At 40.4% G+C, this 20,164-nt stretch overlaps 1 protein-coding gene and 2 long non-coding RNA genes across 4 annotated transcripts in view; 1 reads left to right on the forward strand and 2 right to left on the reverse strand.

The window, feature by feature from the left end:
* PIP5K1B (phosphatidylinositol-4-phosphate 5-kinase type 1 beta) overlaps positions 1 to 20,164 on the forward strand; it is a 341,484-nt gene that overhangs the window by 304,795 nt on the left and 16,525 nt on the right. For both annotated transcript variants that reach the window (XM_036856085.1, XM_036856083.1), the window contains one exon: positions 10,168 to 10,285. In XM_036856085.1, the coding sequence (XP_036711980.1) occupies positions 10,168 to 10,285 (118 nt within the window). The remainder of the gene's footprint in view (positions 1 to 10,167; positions 10,286 to 20,164) is intronic.
* On the reverse strand, positions 708 to 10,258 carry LOC118897173. The gene is made up of 3 exons (XR_005020359.1): positions 10,100 to 10,258; positions 5,870 to 6,015; positions 708 to 849 (listed from the first exon to the last, which is right to left on the reverse strand). It is a non-coding gene; the product is annotated as an uncharacterized LOC118897173 (long non-coding RNA).
* LOC118897172 overlaps positions 18,279 to 20,164 on the reverse strand; it is a 124,589-nt gene continuing 122,703 nt past the window's right edge. The window contains exon 3 of the long non-coding RNA XR_005020358.1: positions 18,279 to 18,481. This is a non-coding gene — a long non-coding RNA (uncharacterized LOC118897172). The remainder of the gene's footprint in view (positions 18,482 to 20,164) is intronic.

The following is a 20,164-nucleotide window of genomic DNA, read 5'->3' on the forward strand; positions in this document are numbered from 1 at the left end:
TTCTGAAAGCCTCCTGTCTGGCAGGGTAGGTTAGGAAGGTGGGTGGTAAAGCATTCTGGGTGCAGTGACCATGGCCAAGGGCTTCCCAGTTCTCTGGGTCCATACTTGGCGGGAGGGGCGGGGGTGGGGGGTGGGGTCTTGCAGATGTGCCCGTACACTCAACCAGGGAGCTTGGCATGAAGGAGATGCTCATCCTGGCACAGGCATGAGACTTGCTGCAGGCCGACACTATCCCAGCTGCAAATAGGCACCCCAGTGCCAGGGCTTCAGAACTGCAGACTCTAGAGCAGCCTGCAACCCCAAGCCACCCCAGCCAGAGGTGAGCTTTTCCAAGAGGGGCACGTGGCCTTGGCTTGATCATCACATCAGAAGTGCCTGAGTCATGCTGGGGTGGGCCTGCCCATATGCAGAGTGTGTCTCTAGGACTGAACAAGTATTTGCAGCCTTTAAGTGAGACTAGGCTATACTTGTCGGTTTTCTCTGCAAGTAGAGCTTTCCCGTCCGCATTTGTTATCACCAGTCAATGTTCCGGTAGCTAAACTTAGACTAGCAGAAAAAGAATTCTTTCCAAAGTGTTATGATAAATCTGTCTGTGCCAGCAGACCTCCTCAAACAAACACCCCCTCCCCCCACCCCCAGGAAACAAGCAGAGTCCCGGACGTAGAAGTCATAGTGATACTCCCGGTAGTTTGTACAGAAGAGCATTACCCTCTGTCTGCCTTTCTTTTGCTTGCATGTTCTGACTTGGTCCTCTTGATGGCCCTGGGAGGTGGGCTGGACGGGGACTGCCATTCTCACTTTCAGAGGAGGAACCAGGACCTCAGGGTCATGACTTGCCCAGCGTTGTAACTAATAATCGGAGAAGCAGGGCTTGTACTCAGGCCTCCACACTTAGTCCAGAGGTTCCCTAGGTTTTACCCCCATGGCATTCAGTCCATTTCTAAAGGGCAAAAACCTCCAACCATGAAGCAGACTAAAACGTGGTAGGAATTTGAGCAAAAGTTTAAAAAAAAAACAAAAAACAGAGATTCCAGTTAACCTTGATGGTGGGAACATTTTTCTTTGCATGGCCCAGCAGTCATGATTTTGAATCCAGAGAGGGAAATGTAACCCTAACACACTGTTGGCCAGGCATTAACAACATTTACATAGTCATAATAATATAAACTCTATGTATTGATTTCCTAATTTTAGAATCAATCCATGGACAAAGCAGGAAAAATTGGCTATAGCTACAAGATAAGAATAAAGGAATATAAGTATGAATAGCCAAGACAAAGTAAAGATTTTTAAAGATCTTTTTAAAGTGTATCTAATACAAAATGAGACAGGAAAGCAGGGACAAAGATTAAATAATATGGGAAATTAAAGATATATGGTTTGTGGTTGATGGACTAGAAAAGGTTATTAGGTATATGATTTACAGTTACACAATAAATAAAATATAAATAGCAAATGTTGGGAGGAAGTATGAAGTAGGGATAGGCAAACATCCTTTATATTGAATCAACAGATGCTGCCTTGGGTTGAGAATATATTTTATTCCCTGATTCATCAAAAGATATGAAGGGAACCACCAGAAGAGCTAAAAAGAGAAATGGTGAAAGGTGCCGCCTTTGGGGAGATGACTGGGGTGCAGGTGGGAGCAGGAGGTTGTTTATTTCATCAAAAGTCATCTGTATTGTATGATATATTATGATATTACTTTGACAAAAAAGAAATAAAGGCAGTGAGAGGATGACTTTCAAAAGACAGAAACTGTGCTTTTAAAAGACAAAAACCATATGTTCTCTGAGCAAATGCCCTCACAAGAATTAGCTATAAAACACTCATTAGGTCTGCAAACAGAAATCAGAGTGTTCCAGGCTATAAAATTACTGATGTCTGTTTTCAGCAGTCCAGCCAGGCTAATGCTCTCCAATGAAGCCAAACTAATGTTGCTGATAACAGAAAGGAGCATTTTTGTAAATGACAGAGAAGCCTGCGTGGCATCAGAGAACCATTAACGTCAGCTCCCGGAGGGAGCTAGGAGGACATAAAATTCCCCCTCCTTGTACTACTCTTACCTGTGACAGGTTTGTGATGTGTGCAGAGACCAGAGCACAGAGCAGCTGAAGAATATTGGCAGTTCCTCTGCTTTTACAAGGGAGGAACAGAACTAGATAGATTAACGGTTTCCTGAGCGCCTTGTTGCAAATTAGGTGCAATTAGCCCTCAGACAGTCTCAATTGAGGGAACTGTGGCAAAACTTGATGGTGCAGAACCCAGGCAGCCAGCCAGACTTTTAAACCCATTCACGTAAAATTGCTTCTAGACAAGCTGCAAGGCTGAGGAATGGCAGGCCCTCTGACTGGATCGCTGGGTTTTGAAGGCATTCTACCCAAGAGAGATGCTCTCACTTATAAGTGACCCCTAAAACGGAATCTGGAAAACTCTCAGCCAGAGAAATTAGAAATTGATTCCAAATAGGCTTGTGCCCAGGAAATCAACAGTGAGTAAGAAAACAGGGTAATAGCAAGAATATTTCCCAATGTCAGAACTGAAGAGAAATGAACATGAAATTGATCAGTGACATAAGCATTTACGTGAAAATCCCTTTTTTAAAAAAATTTATTTATTTTTGGCTGCGTTGGGTCTTTGTTGCTGTGCGTGGGCTTTATCTAGTTGCGGCGAGCGGGGGCTACTCTTCGTTGAGGTGTGTGGGCTTCTCATTGTGGTGGCTTCTCTTGTTGCGGAGCATGGGCTGTAGGCACGTGGGCTTCAGTAGTTGTGGCACATGGGCTCAGTAGTTGTGGCTCACGGGCTGTAGAGCACAGGCTCAGTAGTTGTGGCGCACAGGCTTAGTTGCTCCGTGGCATGTGGGATCTTCCCGGACCAGAGATCGAACCCATGTCCCCTGCATTGGCAGGCGGATTCTTAACCACTGCGCCACCAGGAAAGTCCCGAAAATCCCTTTTAGAACATATCTTACCTTTCTACTTGGGGCATCTTCAAAGAAGGAGGAATTTGCTGTCGGCGAGGGATGCATTTATTTAGGTTGGATGGTTTATTCTTACATTACCTCCCTACTCTTTTAATAATTGCTCTTCATTAATTTTTTAAGTAGCAATGACATACACATACACATTCAAAATATAGTATAAAGGTTCTTAAAGCCCAGATAATACTTTATGTCCTTATGTGAAGCATTTTCATGTATAACCTTTACTAACCTCTTTGCTAAAAATAACATAACGGAATGTTAAAATGAAATATTTTTACTATCAGTTTCACCAGAGACCCAGAACAAAAGCAAGGTGTGAGACTGAAGGACATGCAAAGGAAGTGGTCAAAAACCGTTAGCTGACCACCACCTCCAGTCCCTAAAAGACGTTAGAGAAGCCAAGAAGAGTTGGCAGTTCGAGTGTGATCTTTGGAGAGAGCTGTCAGGGAGTGTGGGTGCCTGTCCCAGCCCAGGGAAAGGGGCTTCAGTGGGGCTTCGGAGGGCTTGCTAGTGTGTCCCATGGAGTATAGGAGACCTGGGTGTGTCCCCTAGTGTCTGACTCATGCCTGAGACCCCAAAAACTCCAATGGCAGAGCCCGGAAAGTGTGCTGCTTGGAAGTGGTCTATGCCACTCACTCACTTCTCTCCCTTCTGTGCTTTATTTTTCTCCTTTGTGCTTTTGACCAACATAATATGTATTTTAAGTATTTTTCTCATTATCTGTTCTCCTCAATGCTATGTAAGTTCCATGAGGCAGAGATCTCTGTTTATTTTAATCTCTGCTGCATCCTGGCACCTAGAATACAATGTGCAACAATGGCTGTTTGTGTTGTACGTTCGTTATCACTCATCACTCCAACAACCCTGCATGTTTGGTATTATTATTCTCATTTTACATGCGGGAAACTGGAGTTCAGAGGGGTTAAGAAACTCATCCAGTATCACACACACAGCTAAGAGGAAGAGCCAGAATTCAAAGCCAGTCATCTGATTCCAAAGTTCATGCTCTGCCTGTAATGCCTTATCCGCTCAGGTATCCGTTTTCCTAAAGTGTATTCTCATTCTTTCTTGGGCAGTAGGTAGGACCTAATCTAAGATTTTTAAGGAAGTAAAATGCCAGTTCTGTACTCTGATCTCACTCAGTACATACTGAATAATGAAGATAACAAATATTTTTAAAAGGTTAATCAACTGGTTATATAGCTTTTGTTATTTAATGTCAGATTATTCTGAGTGCATTTAATGGGACTTTATAAATGCCTGATTATTTATATAGAGCTATATATTTATATGTATTTTGTTTTAAGTATTAAAACATTGGAAGCTTAAATAGCTTTGTTGTTCTTGTGAACTATTAGATATTCATTATTTTTAATAATGAATATTAATTGCTTTTTTTAACTGTGGTAAAATACACGTAACTTAACATTTACCATCTTAACCATTTTTAAGTGTACAGTTCAACAGTGTTAAGTACATTCACATTGTTGTGCAACCAATCTCCAGAACCTTTTCATCTTGCAAAACTGAAACTCTATACCCATTAAACAACTCCCCATTTCCCCCCTCCCCTCAGCCCCTGGCAACCACCCTTCTACTTTCTTATCTCTATGAATTTGACTACTTACATGAGGAAGTAAGTGGAATGATACCACCTATAGGCTCCTGTGAAAAATGCTGCTGTGAACATGGGTATATTAGTTTTAGGGTTACCATAACAAAGTACCACAGACTGAGTGGCTTGAACAACAGGAATGTATTTTCTCACAGTTCTGGAGGCTAGAGGTCTGAGATCACTCTGTCAGCAAGGTTGGTTTACTCTGGGGCCTCTCGCCTTGACTTGTAGACGGCCGTCTTCTCCTGCTATCTTCACATGGTCTTTTCTCTGTGTGTCTGTGTCCTAATCTCCTCCCCTTCTTATAAGGACACCAGTCATATTGGATTAGAGCCACCCCAGTGATCTCACTTAACCTTAATCACCTCTTTAAAGAGCCTATGTCCAAATACAGACACATTCTGAAATACTGGGGGTTAAGAGTTCAAGATATAAATGGAGGGTTGGGGGAGGCACACAATCCAGCCCATAAAACTGGGGAAACAAATATCTGAGACCCTGTTTTCCGTTCTTTGGGATATATACCCAGAAATGAGATTGCTGGCTCATATGGTAACTTTTTGAGAAAGATAGATATGTGGCTTATAAAGCATATTTTACCTACTTACTTTTCCTCAAACCTTTCTGGCCATCATAACTCTTCTCAAACAAAAGATCTCCACAGCTCACATCAGGCATCAAATCCTGCATTTGTTTTTGCTGGTTTATATGATGATTTTCAAGCTCCTAGGTACATTGGCGTCAGCTCCCTCAATTTCTGCAGTGGCAAATTTCTAAAATTTCATCACAGATGACCATAGAAAAAGTGTTTAATTGGGAAACAAAGTTTATATCCTAGCTCTATTCAACTGCAGTGTGACCTTGGGCAAGTTACTGTGCCTCCCCGGGCCTTAGTCCCCTCATCAGTGAAGTAGGGATGTTGGGGTGACATATACACAGAGGGGCCAGGCAGAGGTGATGCAAATGGGTAGAAGAGGCCAGGTGTGACGCCGAAGAGAGCAGTGGGGACCCTGGGGAACCAGAAAGGACATGCCGCAACCTCACCGCTACTCAGAAATGTGGGCTCAGGGTTGCCTGCTCTTCTCGTTTCTCATAAGAAGCTGTGGAAAACTGGGTTTGGTAGGAATTTCCTGTTTCTTAATTTAGCAATCATTCAAATTAAAAAAAATCTCCTTGAGCCCAAAACACACTTCTCCCAGCCAGACTGGGTCTGTGGGCCAGCAATTTGCATCTTCTAGGCAAAGCATCCTCCAGGATAAAGGTCCCCTTACCTCTGCTCATACTTCAGCAGCACTGGCCCTGTGACACTGCAGATGGTCCCCAGGCTTCCCCAGCCTGCACGCAGCATCTCTCCACCTCAGGCCTTGAAATCGCAGAGCCCAACTCTCTCATGTCAGGTCAACTAGAATTTTTTTCTCTATTAGGAAAAAGAAGATGTTTTCTGAATGACTGGCAAATAAATCGGGGGTTTATTCAAAACAGATAATTCTAAAATGTATGTAACCTAAAAATATCTATTCCATCAAATTTCTGATATTTCTAATACTATGTACTGAGAGATCAAGTTTAGAATCATGACCCTTGGTGGGAATATAAGTTGCTGCAGCCACTATGGAGAGCAGTATGGAGGTTCTTTAAAAAGCTAAAAATAGAGTTATGTGGTACATATGATTCAACAGTCCCTCTCCTGGGCATATATCCAGAAAACACAAAAACTCAATTCGAAAAGATGCATGCAACACAATGTTCACAGCAGCACTATTTACAATAGCCAGGACATGGAAGCAACCTAAATGTCCACTGACAGATGAATGGATAAAAAAGATGTGTGTATATATGTGTATTATGTATGTATGTATACACACACCCAATGCAATATTACTGAGCCATAAAAAGAATGAAATAATGCTATTTGCAGCAATATGGATGGACCTAGAGATTATCATACTAAATGAAGTAAGTCAGACAAAGACAAATATCATATGAAATCGCTTATATGTGGAATCTAAAATATGACAGAAATGAACTTATCTACCAAACAGAAACAGACTCATAGACATAGAGAACAGACTTGTGGTTGCCAAAGGGGAGTGGGGAGGGAGAGGGATGGACTGGGAGTTTGGGGTTGGTAGATGCAAACTATTACATTTAGAATGGATAAACAACAAGGTCCTAATATATAGCACAGGGAACTATATTCAATATCCTGTGATAAACCATAATGGAAAAGAATATAAAAAAGAATGTGTATATGTGTATAACTGAGTCACTTTGCTGTACAGCAGAGATTGGTACAACATTGTAAAACAACTATTCTTCAATATAAAAAAAGAATCATGACCCTTAGGTACCTTATGAAACTTTTTTAAAACTTTATTAAGATATATTTCACATAATTCATATGAATTATGAATTCATATTCACAAAATTCACCCATTTAAAGTATACGGTTTTGTGGGTTTAGTATATTCACAAAGTTGTGTAACTGTTACCAGAATCTAAATTTAGAATGTTTTCAATGCTTTAAAAAGAAACCCCACACCCAATAGTAGTCACTCCCTATTGCCCCCTCACCCCTGCCCCTGGCAACCACTAACCTCCTTCTGTCTCATAGATTTGCCTCTTCTGTACCTTTCACCTAAATGGAATCATACAACATGTGGTCCTTTATGACCAGCTTCTTTCACTTACCATGTTTTCACGATCCACACATGTTGTTGTGTATATCAGTACTTTGTTATTTTTTATTGCAAAATAATATTCCATTGTATGAATTGTTTATCCATTCATCAGTTGGTGGACATTTGGATTATTTCCACATGTTGGCTATTATGAGTAATGCTGCTGTGAACATTCATGTTCAAGTTTTTGTGTAGGCATATATTTTCATTTTCCTTACATATATACCAAGGAGTGGAGTTGTTGGGTCATATGGTTTTGAAGATACACCAAACTGTTTTCCAAAGTAGCTGCATCATTTTATGTGCCCATCAGCAACGTAAGAGGGCTCTCACTTCTCCACGTCCACCCCAACACTTTATCATCTATCTTTTTTATTATAGCTGGCCTAGTGGGTGTGAAGTGGTATCTCATTGTGGTTTTGATTTGCATCCCCCTAATGACTAATGATGTTGAGCATCTTTCCATGGGTTTATTGGCCATTTGTATATCTTTTTTGGAGAAATGTCTATTCAGATCCTTTGCCCATTTTTAATTGGGTTATTTGCCTTTTTGTTTTTTTTACTGCAAGTGTTCTTTATATAATCTGGATATAAGTTCCTATGAGCCTCATTTTTGTTCCCTCAATTTAAGGATGCTCAGGATATTCTGCTTACTAAGATAGGAATTATTCGAATACATGTGAGAAACAGTGTAAATAACAGGAGGTTTGTTTTTTTTTTTAATATGCTTGTTTGATTTTATCAAATTTGGCCATATGCTACTGAGGAAACCTGGTATTTTTTTCTGTAATCATATTACATCTTAGCTAAAAGAATCGATAAATGTACCTATTAAACCCCAAAGAATACTCTAATTTTTTTTTTCTATTTTAATTTAGTCTTAACCATGCTAGTGGCTCACTCATCGTTTCCAAAAATAAAACAAATATTAGATTGAAAAATACTTGCAAAATGGATTTACTCCTAGGGAGGTGAACTCTGGATCACAAAAGGACAAGAAAAAGAGAAGGATTACTTTTTGCTGTATTTTATACTACATGTGGTGCTATTAAAAAATTAAATTTAAAAAGAAAAAGCTCTTCTAGAATATTCTTGGTTATACCCTTAATCTTAGGATGGAAATAATTAAAAATCATAAGGAAAAACTCAGACAAAAAGAGGTGAACTTAGATTTGAACCTCATCAAATAAATTATATGTTTACAAAATAACCCAGAAGACATTAGAGATTTTTTTAATTGTATAAAATGTGAACCATACATATTTTCCGACCACTTTGTTTCTTGCTTTGATGTTTAAGTAGATAAAGCATTCATCTGTCTCATAAGGCTTAACCAGGCAGGACTGTTCTCTACACACGGGATTAGTGAGTGGCATCTTAGCAGTTAAAAGGCAAAAGCCAATTAAAGCCCATCACTGCATCCTTGCTCTTGATCCAGAAAATAACCTGAGCAATGTTCATTACCACACAGTGCCTCTCCAAACAGCATCCCTTGAAACCTGATGGTTTATTTAACCCAAGAAATCTGTGAAGGTTTACAATATAAAGTCATCAGCTCGATGGAAAAAGGCCACATTCACTCTGCTCTTTAAAATCAATCAAAACAGACTCTGTTTCCCACATTGTATAACCCATCTTGGATTTTTGAAAAGCAAGAGGACTTTTTATCTGTGTCCAGAGCTTAAAGAGAAAATATATCAAGCTAAGGTGAAGTGGCTTTCATCTCTGAATTTCCACATTCTCAAATATCACCAAATGGAAGACCAATGGGAGATCTCCCCTTCTCTTTCCTCTTACTACTAGTCTGGATTCTTACAATTTTGCATTATATGTTATATAAATGAACCTGATTTAATAAGATCCATACAATTCTTCTGACAATTTTTTTTAATATTGAAAACCTCAGAATTTGTTTCATGTATCTTCAGTTACTAGGTAAATATGTACAGAAGTAGAGTTATGTGTAGTCCCCAGACTAGGGGAGGACAGTAGCCCTCAATAGTCGCCTGTCCAGCTGGGAAGCTCAGACAGAAGCCCAGAGGATGACTTAGATGGAGAGTTTTCAATGGGGTGAGCTCAGAGCTCAGCCCCAAGGGGCGGCAGCCCTGGTTATGGGGAGGTGAGTGAGGAGGCCAGTCTTCTACACTCTGGCTCTCAGCCCTAGTGCCCGCTGCCAGGTTTGTCCCACGTGGCTGACCGCCAGCCCCCTAGCCCACCTCTTCTAATATCAACATCACACTCTTCCACCATTGCTTGTAGATATGTTGTTCCTGCAAAACCATCACGTGGAAATTTCCACAGGTTAAAAACATAAATAATTTTTATTTCAGTGGGGGAAAGATTGTACCTTCCTTCAATCCTTCCTTCAATCCTACAAGCCCAGGATGTTGGGCTTTCACCAGCCCCCCATGCTCCTTTGAGAACCATGGGTGTAATTGAACCTTTCATGCCAAAAAGAAAAAGAAAAAAACAATAGAAAGAAATCATCACTGCTAATGAGGCACAAGGTTATCTTCTATAAACTAGCAAAACATCAGTACTGTTGAGAGAAGAATTTAAACAGTGAGAAGTAACTATTCAGAGTCAGAGATGACTGGTGGGCCTCTAAATTCCCAGCAGTCCACCCTCACAAGGCGTGGAGCCCACAGATCACCTCGCAGAAGTGTGAAGTGTCTCACGCGCTGAAGTAGACAGAGAAAAGGCACTGTCAGTAAAGCCAAATCCTTTAAACTCAAGTGAGCATCTCTCTAGGTATAACCATATTTCCTTCAAATGCCCTAAATTTGTTTTCTTGCCCCAAAGCTTTCCCACCTCACTCACCACTTTGGAGAAGTCCTTGGATTTTGTTCTGAAGGCCACATGCTCATCATTCTTCTTTATTTTTCCAGTAAAGGGTTACCTTCCAGTTCAACCTTTACCTTGGAAGAGGGGACCATCTACTTGGCTTCTGAGCCAAATGCTCTGGAAATGCAGGATGATGATGCCTCTGTGCTCGATGTCTATTTAGTAAGTAATTTCTGGTTTCTTCCCCTTCCCCTCCTGGTTTCCAGATGGGCCTGGGCCATGGCTCACACAAGAACAAGTTCTGTAAGATCAGACATGCCTGGGTTTTAAAAGAAATAATAGCACCCTGTCACTTCTACAAATGGTGTGTCTTTTCACAAGCCGTGTCGTCCCACAGTTCCTGTAGAACAGCGCACAGAAGAGCATCTAGCATAAAATCCTAAATCACTGTGTGTGATGAGAACAAATCCCCTACTGTTGAAGCCAAGTGGGGCGCCTCAGTGTCATTGCCCACGGAGTAATGTCTTCTTTGACTCCACTTGTGTGTGAATCTTCTTCGCCTTGGGCTTACTCCCTTGATAAATTGGTAGCCTAAGAGGCACAGAACCAGGTTATGAGAAGAACCTGAATTCAGTGCCAAATGATCTTGACTCACTCCCTCCCTCAGTTGTCACCAGCTGTGTGATCTGGGCAGAAATTTCTCGTTACCGAATTAAGTCATATGGACGGTGCCCAGGCCCTAGCTTGGCTAAGGCCCTCTGCCTCAGCTGGGAAACGTTCTTTTTCCATTCGGGTTCGTGTAGCCAAATAATGAAGCTGAGATCAATGTAGCACAAGCTTTATTCAATGGCCAAAAACTGGAGAAGCGAGAACTTACTTCACAGATCAACTTCTCACCCACGTGGTGAAAAGGATTTTATTTTAAAGAGTAAAGACAAAAGAGAGGAGGAGAGAGGCTAATGATGGGGAGGCATGTGCATTAGTCCACCTGGGAAGGCGCAGGGCTTTTCGAGGGAGTGGGGTGCCACTCTTTTTTTATCCTTTTATGGTCCTTCATTTCCGGTTGTGGCCACCAGTAGGTGTATCGTTTAGTTCGCTAATGTAGTAAAATCAGTGTATAGTGAGACTCAGGGTCTGTCGGAGGTCAGATTTGTCGCCATCTTGGTCCCTGCTGGTCCCATCTGATTTTTTTGTCTGTCTCTCCCTGTAACTTCCTTTCTTATCTCCAGACCCTGTGACTTAAAGATTTATGTTAACTCCTGCTAAAGGTGGGGGTCGGCGGGTTTTGAGCGAGGACCTGGCGCAGCTCTGGCCACACTCTATGTGTCCTTATTGGCCAAAGGAGGGAACTAACACCTGTCCTCCCTACCTCACAAGGCTGCTTGGAGGATCACGAGTGATCACGTATGGGAACACCCTTTAGTGCGCCTCAAGTTGTCTGTGGAGGCTTAACTGAATTGTTAGGTGAGGCCTAGAAAGATACCCCGATGGTCTGGACTGCAAAAGAGGAGACTGAGTATCTTCCTTACAAAGTACATCTCATTCTCCATGCCCTTTCCACCTGCACAAAGTCTCGTGAAACGGGGAAGTGCTGATTCAGAGTTTTCTACTTTTGAAAGCTTTGCCGAGCCTGAGCCAGCACTCTCCATCACTCTCCATGTGCAGGCTCGACCTTGGGCATCCGCACCACTCGGTGTGTGTCTACAGCAGCACATCTCCACGCCCCCATCCTCTGCTTCCCCGTATCCCCTAGCCTCGCACTGTATCTCCTCAAGGGTACTCTGCAGGACAGCAGTCCCAAATTGCTACTCCTCAGCCCAAAGCCTTCCAGCGTCTTCCCACCTCTCCCCCAGAGCAACATCCAAAGTCCTTAAGGCCCTATGCCTGTCTGGTCTCCCCCGCCTCTCTAACCTCCGGCCTTACTCTGTCCTCCTTGCAAACGCTGTTCCGGTCACACTGGCCTCCTGGGCATTCCTCCCACAGACCAGGCACATGTCTGCCTCAGGACCTGACTGCTTCCATCTGGACACTTTTTCTCAGCTGTCCCATGCTTGCTTCCCCCTCCCTCCAGGTCTCAGCCCAAACGTCTCTTTCTCGGATGAGCTTTCCTTGACCCCCTGTACTAAAGAGCAACCTCCTCCCCGCCAACCATTGTGAGAGGATTTTTTTTTTTTTTATATACCCTAAATATCCCAGTTGTGGCACACAATCTGCTTGCACTGAACAATACTCCTCCCCACGCTGCCTTCACTTTTTTAAAAAAGTAAGTTATACTGCAAAATCCTTGCAGAAGAGTTGGCTCCCCTCCACAAGCAAGACGATAGGGAATTAACTAGGAAAAAATATACAGTATTTTTAAATTTTTCGTCCGGAAGTAGAAATCAGGCAAGCTGAAAGACCAGGTGAAATCTCATCTTCCTGAGCTGAGGGTTCATGCCACTTGCGTGTATCTTTACAAAAGCTAGATTTGCACCAGCCGGGGGCCTGTGATACTCCTGAGTGGAAGGTAGAATCACAAGGTAGTTAAATGGCATTGCCGCCGCCAGTTCCTTATCTGTTACCCCTTATTCCTTTGGTAGAAAAGTTATCTTATTCATTGTTTTGATTGTTCCTCCTTGGTACTACCAGTTTTATTTCTAAGAATGTTGCTATTTATTTGGTTTTATTAGTGTCTAACTAACTTTATTGGGTTTTTAAATGTCTTTATTTGAAATTGAAAAGAAAAGCAAAATGCTTCCTCAGAAGCCATAGGGAAAAGCCGCAGCATTTAATTGTTGCTTGTATTGAGAGCATTTGAGGACCAATTAGAAATATCATGGGCCTTTAGAACTGAAAGAGATAGTGGTGGTGGTTAGCTGGCTGGTGTGGTCAGCTGACCAGTCTTCCTAGCACAGCGTTTGTTGTGATTCAGAAGCATTGGAGGACAGGAAAGGAGAGGGAAGTCGGGCTGTAGGGGAGGGTAACAAGACAGTAGAAACTTTTCTCACCAAGCTTGGAGAAAAACTGATCTAGTTTCGTCTTATCTTATAGCTAACAACAATAAGCTGTGAAATATTTTGGAGCATTTTCTTCATTTTATTTTACTGACGTATAGTTGATTTACAATATTGTGTTAATTTCTGCTGTACAGCAAAGTGATTCAGTTACACATATATACATTCTTTTTTGTATTCTTTACCATTATGGTTTATCATAGGATATTGAATATAGTTCTCTGTGCTATACAGTAGGACCTTGTTGGTTATACATTCTCTATATAATAGTTTGCATCTGCTAATCCCAAGCTCCCAACCCATGCCTACCCCACCCGCCTTCCCCCTTGGCAGCCACAAGTCTGTTTTCTCTGTCTGAGTCTGTTTCTGTTTGGTAGATAAGTTCATTTGTGTCATATTTTAGGTTCCACATATGAGTGATATCACATGGTATTTGTCTTTGTCTGAGTTACTTTGCTCAGTATGATTATCTCTAGGTCCATCCATGTTGCTGCAAATGGCATTATTTCATTCTTTTTTATGGCTGAGTAATATTCCATTGTATATATATACCACATCTTCTTTATCTATTCCTCTGTCAATGGACGCTTAGGTTGTTTCTGTGTCTTGGCTATTGTGAATAGTGTTGCTATGGACATAGAGGTGCGTGTATCTTTTTGAATTAGAGTTTTGTCCAGATATATGCCCAGGAGTGGGATTGCTGGATCTTACGGCAACTCTATTTTTAGTTTTTTAAGGAACCTCCATACTGTTCTCCATAGTGGCTGTCTCAATTTACATTCCCACCAATGGTGTAGGAGGGTTCCCTTTTCTTAGAGCATTTTCTATATGCCTAGCACTGTCCTAAATACTTTACATATAGTAACTCATTTAATCTTCACAACAGCCCTATGCAGGGGCAGACGTGGTTACTATCTCCATTTTACAGATAAGCAAATCAAGGCACATGGAGATTATGCTATTTGCCCCCAATTTTGCAGCCAGTAAGCAAGAAAATCTGGGATTCAAACCAGTGGAGATGCTCAGAGCCACACTCTTAATTGCTGAGCTATGCTACCTGGATTAGGAATTATGCTGCCTTAGATCTTTTTTGACCCACCTCCTAGAGTAATGGAAATAAAAACAAAAAGAAACAAATGGGGCCTAATGAAACTTAAAAGCTTTTGCACAGCAAAGGAAACTATAAACAAGATGAAAAGACAACCCTCAGAATGGGAGAAAATATTTGCAAACGAATCAATGGACAAAGGATTACTCTCCAAAAAATATAAACAGCTCATGCAGCTCAATATTAAAAAAACAAACAACCCAATTAAAAATCGGGCAGAAGACCTAAATAGACATTTCTCCAAAGAAGATATACACATGGCCAAGAGGCACATGCAAAGCTGCTCAACATCACTAATTATTAGAGACATGCAAATCAAAACTACAATGAGGTATCACCTCACACTGGTCAGAATGGGCATCATAAGGAAATCTACAAACAACAGATGCTGGAGAGGTTGTGGAGAAAAGGCAACCCTCTTGCACTGTTGGTGGGAATGTAAATTGATACAGCCACTATGGAGAACAGTATGGAGGTTCCTTAAAAAACTAAAAATAGAACTACCATATGACCCAGCAATCCCACTACTTGGCATATACCCTGAGAAAACCATAATTCAAAAAGAGTCATGTACCACAATGTTCATTGCAGCTCTATTTACAATAGCCAGGACATGGAAGCAACCTCAGTGTCCATCATTGGATGAATGGATAAAGAAGATGCGGCACATATATACAGTGGAATATTACTCAGCCATAAAAGGAAACGAAATTGAGTTATTTGTAGAGACATAGATGGACCTAGAGACTGTCATACAGAGTGAAGTAAGTCAGAAAGAGAAAAACAAATATCATTTATTAACACATATATGTGGCATCTAGAAAAATGGTACAGATGAACTGGCTTGCAAGGCACAAATAGGGACACAGATGTAGAGAACAAACGTATGGACACCAAGGGGGGAAAGTGGCGGGGGGGGTGGGATGAATTGGGAGACTGGGATTGAGGTATATACACTAATATGTATAAAATAGATATGTATAAATAAGAACCTGCTCTATAAAAAATAAATTTTAAAAAAAGATGTAAAAAATAGTTCATGCATCAAAGAAAAAAGGAATTATGCTGCCTTTGCATATGCATATTAGACCCAGAGGAGATAAACAAGCTGCCCAAGATCAGACATCAAGGTGATACGGCAAGAAAAACATAGAGGAAAAAGGACACAGAGACAAATTTGGGTTAATAAACATTGATTTTTTTAAAATTTCAATACAGAATATGAAAGTTTAAGAAGAATGGTATAAGGGAACAGTTGGGTGTTGTTGGAAGAGCACGGGATTTTTTTTTTTATTGAAGTATAGTTGACTTACAATATATTATTTTAGCTTCAGGTAATTTGATACTTTTATAGATTATACTCCATATATATTGATAGTTATAAATATTGGCTATATTCTCTGTGTTGTACATTACATACATCCTTGTAACTTGTGTATTTTATATCTAGTAGTGTGTACCTCTAAATTCCCTTCACCTATCTTGCCCCTCCCGCCACCCCTCCCCCCTCTGGAACCAACAATTTGTTCTCTGTATTTATGAGTCTGTTTTTGTTTTGTTTTATTCATTCCCTTATTTTTTCCGATTCCACATACAAGTGAAAACATATAGTATTTGTCTTTCTCTGTCTGATTTATGTCACTAAGCATAATACCCTCCAAGTCAGTCCATGTTGTTGAAAATTGCAAAATTCTCATTCTTTTTTATGGCTAATATTCCATTGTGTGTGTGTGTGTGTGTGTGTCACATCTTCTTTATCCATTCATCTATTGATGGGCATTTAGGTTGCTTCCATAACTTGGCTATTGAAAATGATGCTGTAATGAACATAGGGGTGTGTATATCTTTTTGAATTAGTGTCTTCATTTTTTTCCGGATATATACCCAGGAGTGGAATTGCTGAATCATATGGTAATTCTATTTTTAATTTTTTGAGGCATCTCCATACTGTTTGTTTTCCATAGTGGCTGTACCAATTTACATTTCCACCAACAGTGTACTAGGGTTCCCTTTTCTCCACATCCTCGTAACACTCATTATTTGTTGTCTTTTTGATAATAGCCATTCTGACAGGTGTGAGGTGATATCTCATTGTGGTTTTGATTTGCATTGTAGTGATGTTGAGCATCTTTTCATGTGCCTGTTGGCCATCTGTATGTCTTCTTTGGAAAAATGTTTATTCAGGTCTTCTGCCTGTTTTTTAATCAGGTTGTTTATATATATATATAATGTTGAGTTATATGAGTTCTTTATATATTTTTGGATATTAACCCATTATCAGACATATCATTTGCAAATATCTTCTCCCATTCAGTAGGTTGCCTTTTTGTAGCATAGGATTTTGAACAATAATTATAATTTAAACAATAATTATAATGGCCAATATGAGTACTTACCATATGCAGGCACTATCCCAGTGCTCTTCTTACACTAGCTCTTTCATGAAGGTATGTGTTATATTTGTCTCCATTCATGCAGATAAGGAACCTGAGGCTTAACTGATCAGCTCTCAGAGCTAGTAAATGGCAGAGTCAAAATTCAAATCCAGCTACCTACGCCCCCTATCACAGTAGTGTTAACCATGAAGCACCGTATCACTGTAGTTGTTACTGATTGATGTGTCCATCTCCTTGGAATCATGCACCACATGAAGGTGAGAGATGGATCCAAACAAGAAGTGAGAGTAGTTTTTATAAAATTCCACTTTCATCTTGGTTTCCTTTCTATTTTTTCCAGTTTTAGTGCCACAGTTCTTAAACCTTTTAGTCTCTGAATCCTTTTACATTCTAAAAATTGAGGATCCCAAATAGCTTTTGTGTATGTGGGTTATATCTATCAATATTTTATATTTTTAAAATGAGAAAATTTTAAAATATTCATTTAAAATAATAACTATTAAAATGTTAAATAAATTTTTATGAAAATAACTTTTCCAGGACAAGAATAAGCTTAGTGAGAAGAGTGGCATTATTTTACTTTTTTGCAGTCCCTATTGTCTGAAGAAGCTGGATTCTCATATCTGCTTCTACCTACATTGGTCTGGCATGATCTGGCACACGACTGTATTCAACTGGGCACCCATGAGAGGGAATGAGAATGAAAGGGCCAATAACATCTTAGTATTAATAGGAAAATAGTCTGACCTCATGGATCCCCAGAAATGGTCCTCCACACATTGTTCTAGTACTTTAACTTAGTCCCTTCAACTCTTGCAGAATCAAATAAGACAAGAATTAGAAATAGGCACCAGGATACTATGCTTATCTCTGCCTCTCATTAATCACTGACCTTGAATTAATCAACCTTTTTGGTCCTCAGTTTTCTCATCTATGAAATGGATCATTAAGTCACCTCTTAAGACCCCTTCTAGGTCTGACTGGCCATGACTTATTCTAAATTACAAGGAGTTGTAGAAATAAGGTTTTTCCCAGAAGAGCTATAGCTGTTTCTTCAAATTTCACTGTTTCATCACATATTCTACCATCAACCGTCACAGTATTTAAACTTAATTTTTGTGGCAATGCATCTAGGAAGTTCTGCACCATTAACTTGTAATTCCAGGGTGTGTTTTCATGCTGGAGATTTTTATTTAGCATGCTCTTCCAATCTTAAAGGATACAGCTCATTGCCTTCCCTTCAATATTTTCATTTGCCTCCACACTGTGAAAGAGTGGATGGCAAAGAAAAGCATCAGAAGGGAAAACCAATCTTGCCTACACCTTTGTCTCTCCTTCCTCTTGACCTGATTAGAATCCTCTTAATCGTAGCCATCCTTACTGAAAGGGCAGTTAAAGGCTTCTGTGGTGACATTATACTGGGTGTTATAACCAAACAGATTTCTCTTGTAATGTTTCTTCTTCTTTAAGAATTAGTAGTTGGAACTAATCCCCTAGTGCTACTGTTTGCATACTAATGGACAATACTGTTTATATCACTTTAAAATATGATTTAAACTCAAATGATTTATGCACACCAGATAACATATGAAATTTCCTTTTTAAAGATCCACCCACATTATGTGCATTATGTGCATGTAAATTAGGCCAGCTATCCTGCTTTTTCTGATAATTTGACATGAAATTAAAAGGATAGGTTACCTTAAAAGGCTGCTAATTGTTCCAGCACCCTTATTGAAGCGTTTGGTTCAGGTTCCACGTTCCTAGTTATTGCTTGGAAAAGGCCATTCACCTTCACGCTGTAGTTCCAGCCTATCTGATTCATTTTCAAATATTCAAATCATTGTGTTTTTGAAGATGGTTTTATCCAATGACCAAAGAGGTGTTTCCATTGAGTTTTGAGTTGATGACACAGATTAGGCTATTTAAAAGAATACAACAGAGATAAGCAGGCTCTTGATCTTAAATGGGCAATCATGCCATCTTCATAATAGGGCCAGATTCCACTTTTTGAATAGTCCGCTATTCTAAGGCACTGATCACGACAGCTTATTATTTCAGTTCCTCAGGCGGCTCCTTTACCTGATGTAGAATGCAATTTGGTGTTAATGGAAAGAGGAACAACCAACAAAGGCAATGCAGCTGAAAAATGTCATGGGTGAGGGTGTCCTTTTTTTATGACTAGCTGAGAATGGATGGGTAAGTGGGAGATAATGGAATTGCTTTTTTAAATAATATAGAAGTTTGAAAGAGGGCTGCCACAAAACAACAATTTTCTCGCTTCTGTTATTTAGTCTTGAGGTTATGCCCTTTTCTTTTTACACTTTCCATATTAACAGCCTCTCAATAATATGTCCTTTCATCCAGATACGTGTTTCTGCAAGGTGGCTGAAGTACAAAAATAGCTGTGGGCAAAGAAACAGTTAAGCCATTTTTTTAGCCGTGCCAGTATTGGAGATTAGTGCTCTGATGTGCAGCTGTTGGACAGCTTGGTTCTTTAATGTGTCTTTAGGGTGGTTAACAATACTCTTTCATCATGGGACGAAGGGTGGCAGAGAAGTGAAAATGATTGTGAATTAACAGCTTATATCAGACTATTATGTATGAAAAAAGCCTGAGAAAAAGAAGAAAAACACTTTAAATTAGGTCACGGGGGTCCTAGGAAATTCAGTGGAACTTTCTGGCAAGAGAAACTGCCTTTCTGGACTTGACTCTGCTGGCATTGACGTTAATGACTTGTATGTGAAGTATAGGGTCTCTTGAATCACTCCTTGCATGAGCCAGCGTTGGCTGCTGCAAAAGATGTTTATTTGAAACAGTGACAATTCTATCGCTTCTCAGCAGAGAGCTACCGTCCCCACCAACCAAAGATGCTGCTCGAGTTTTTGGCAGATTTTAGTGAGACCAAAACAGGAAGAGAAGCAGCAAAGGCTGCCTTGGGCTTGTAAGGCATTTCACCAGAATGCCATTTTCTTTCACCATATGACCACATCGTTGAGAAATGAAGAGATTTCAGAAAGAACAAAATAGGGCCCTCTTTTATCTCCAGGAAGGCTTGACCCTCTTAGGTCACTGACCAAATAATATTTCTAAGACACGTGTAAAAGCTGAAAGAATGGATCCAACTGCCTGCACCCCATGGCACCTAGAGGGATTCCTGTCCTGAAACAAGAGTGACGCCAAGCTTCAAATTAATGAGGCAACCCGCTGGGCCGGATTAGGAGGTCACTGTAGGATTTTTTTTTTTTTTTTAACAAACAGTGTTAAACTGCTGTTTAAGGATTAGCTTAGGGAATTGGAGTTATAAACGCATACTGGCTTTTCAGTTATATTAGGCCCACAGTTAGTTAACAATTAAATGACAGCATACAGGGCTCTGGTAGATTTTTTTCTGTTTAGCTTTACAGTGAATCCTGGCCTCACAGGCCAGGTGATTTCCACCTTTCTCAAGGCCGGTTCTGCTCTTGCGCTTGCCTGAGTCTATTCATCCAGGCCCTCCTTGGGTGGCACCATTATTCTTCTTTCTTTACCTCCTAACACCAGCCAGCCTCTCTCTACTTCCCCACTCCCTCCACACTCTCCCTGCTGCTTTTGTTTCTGATTT

The sequence above is a fragment of the Balaenoptera musculus genome, chromosome 6 (genome assembly GCF_009873245.2).
Source record: "Balaenoptera musculus isolate JJ_BM4_2016_0621 chromosome 6, mBalMus1.pri.v3, whole genome shotgun sequence".
NCBI classification, from domain to species: Eukaryota; Metazoa; Chordata; class Mammalia; order Artiodactyla; family Balaenopteridae; genus Balaenoptera; species Balaenoptera musculus.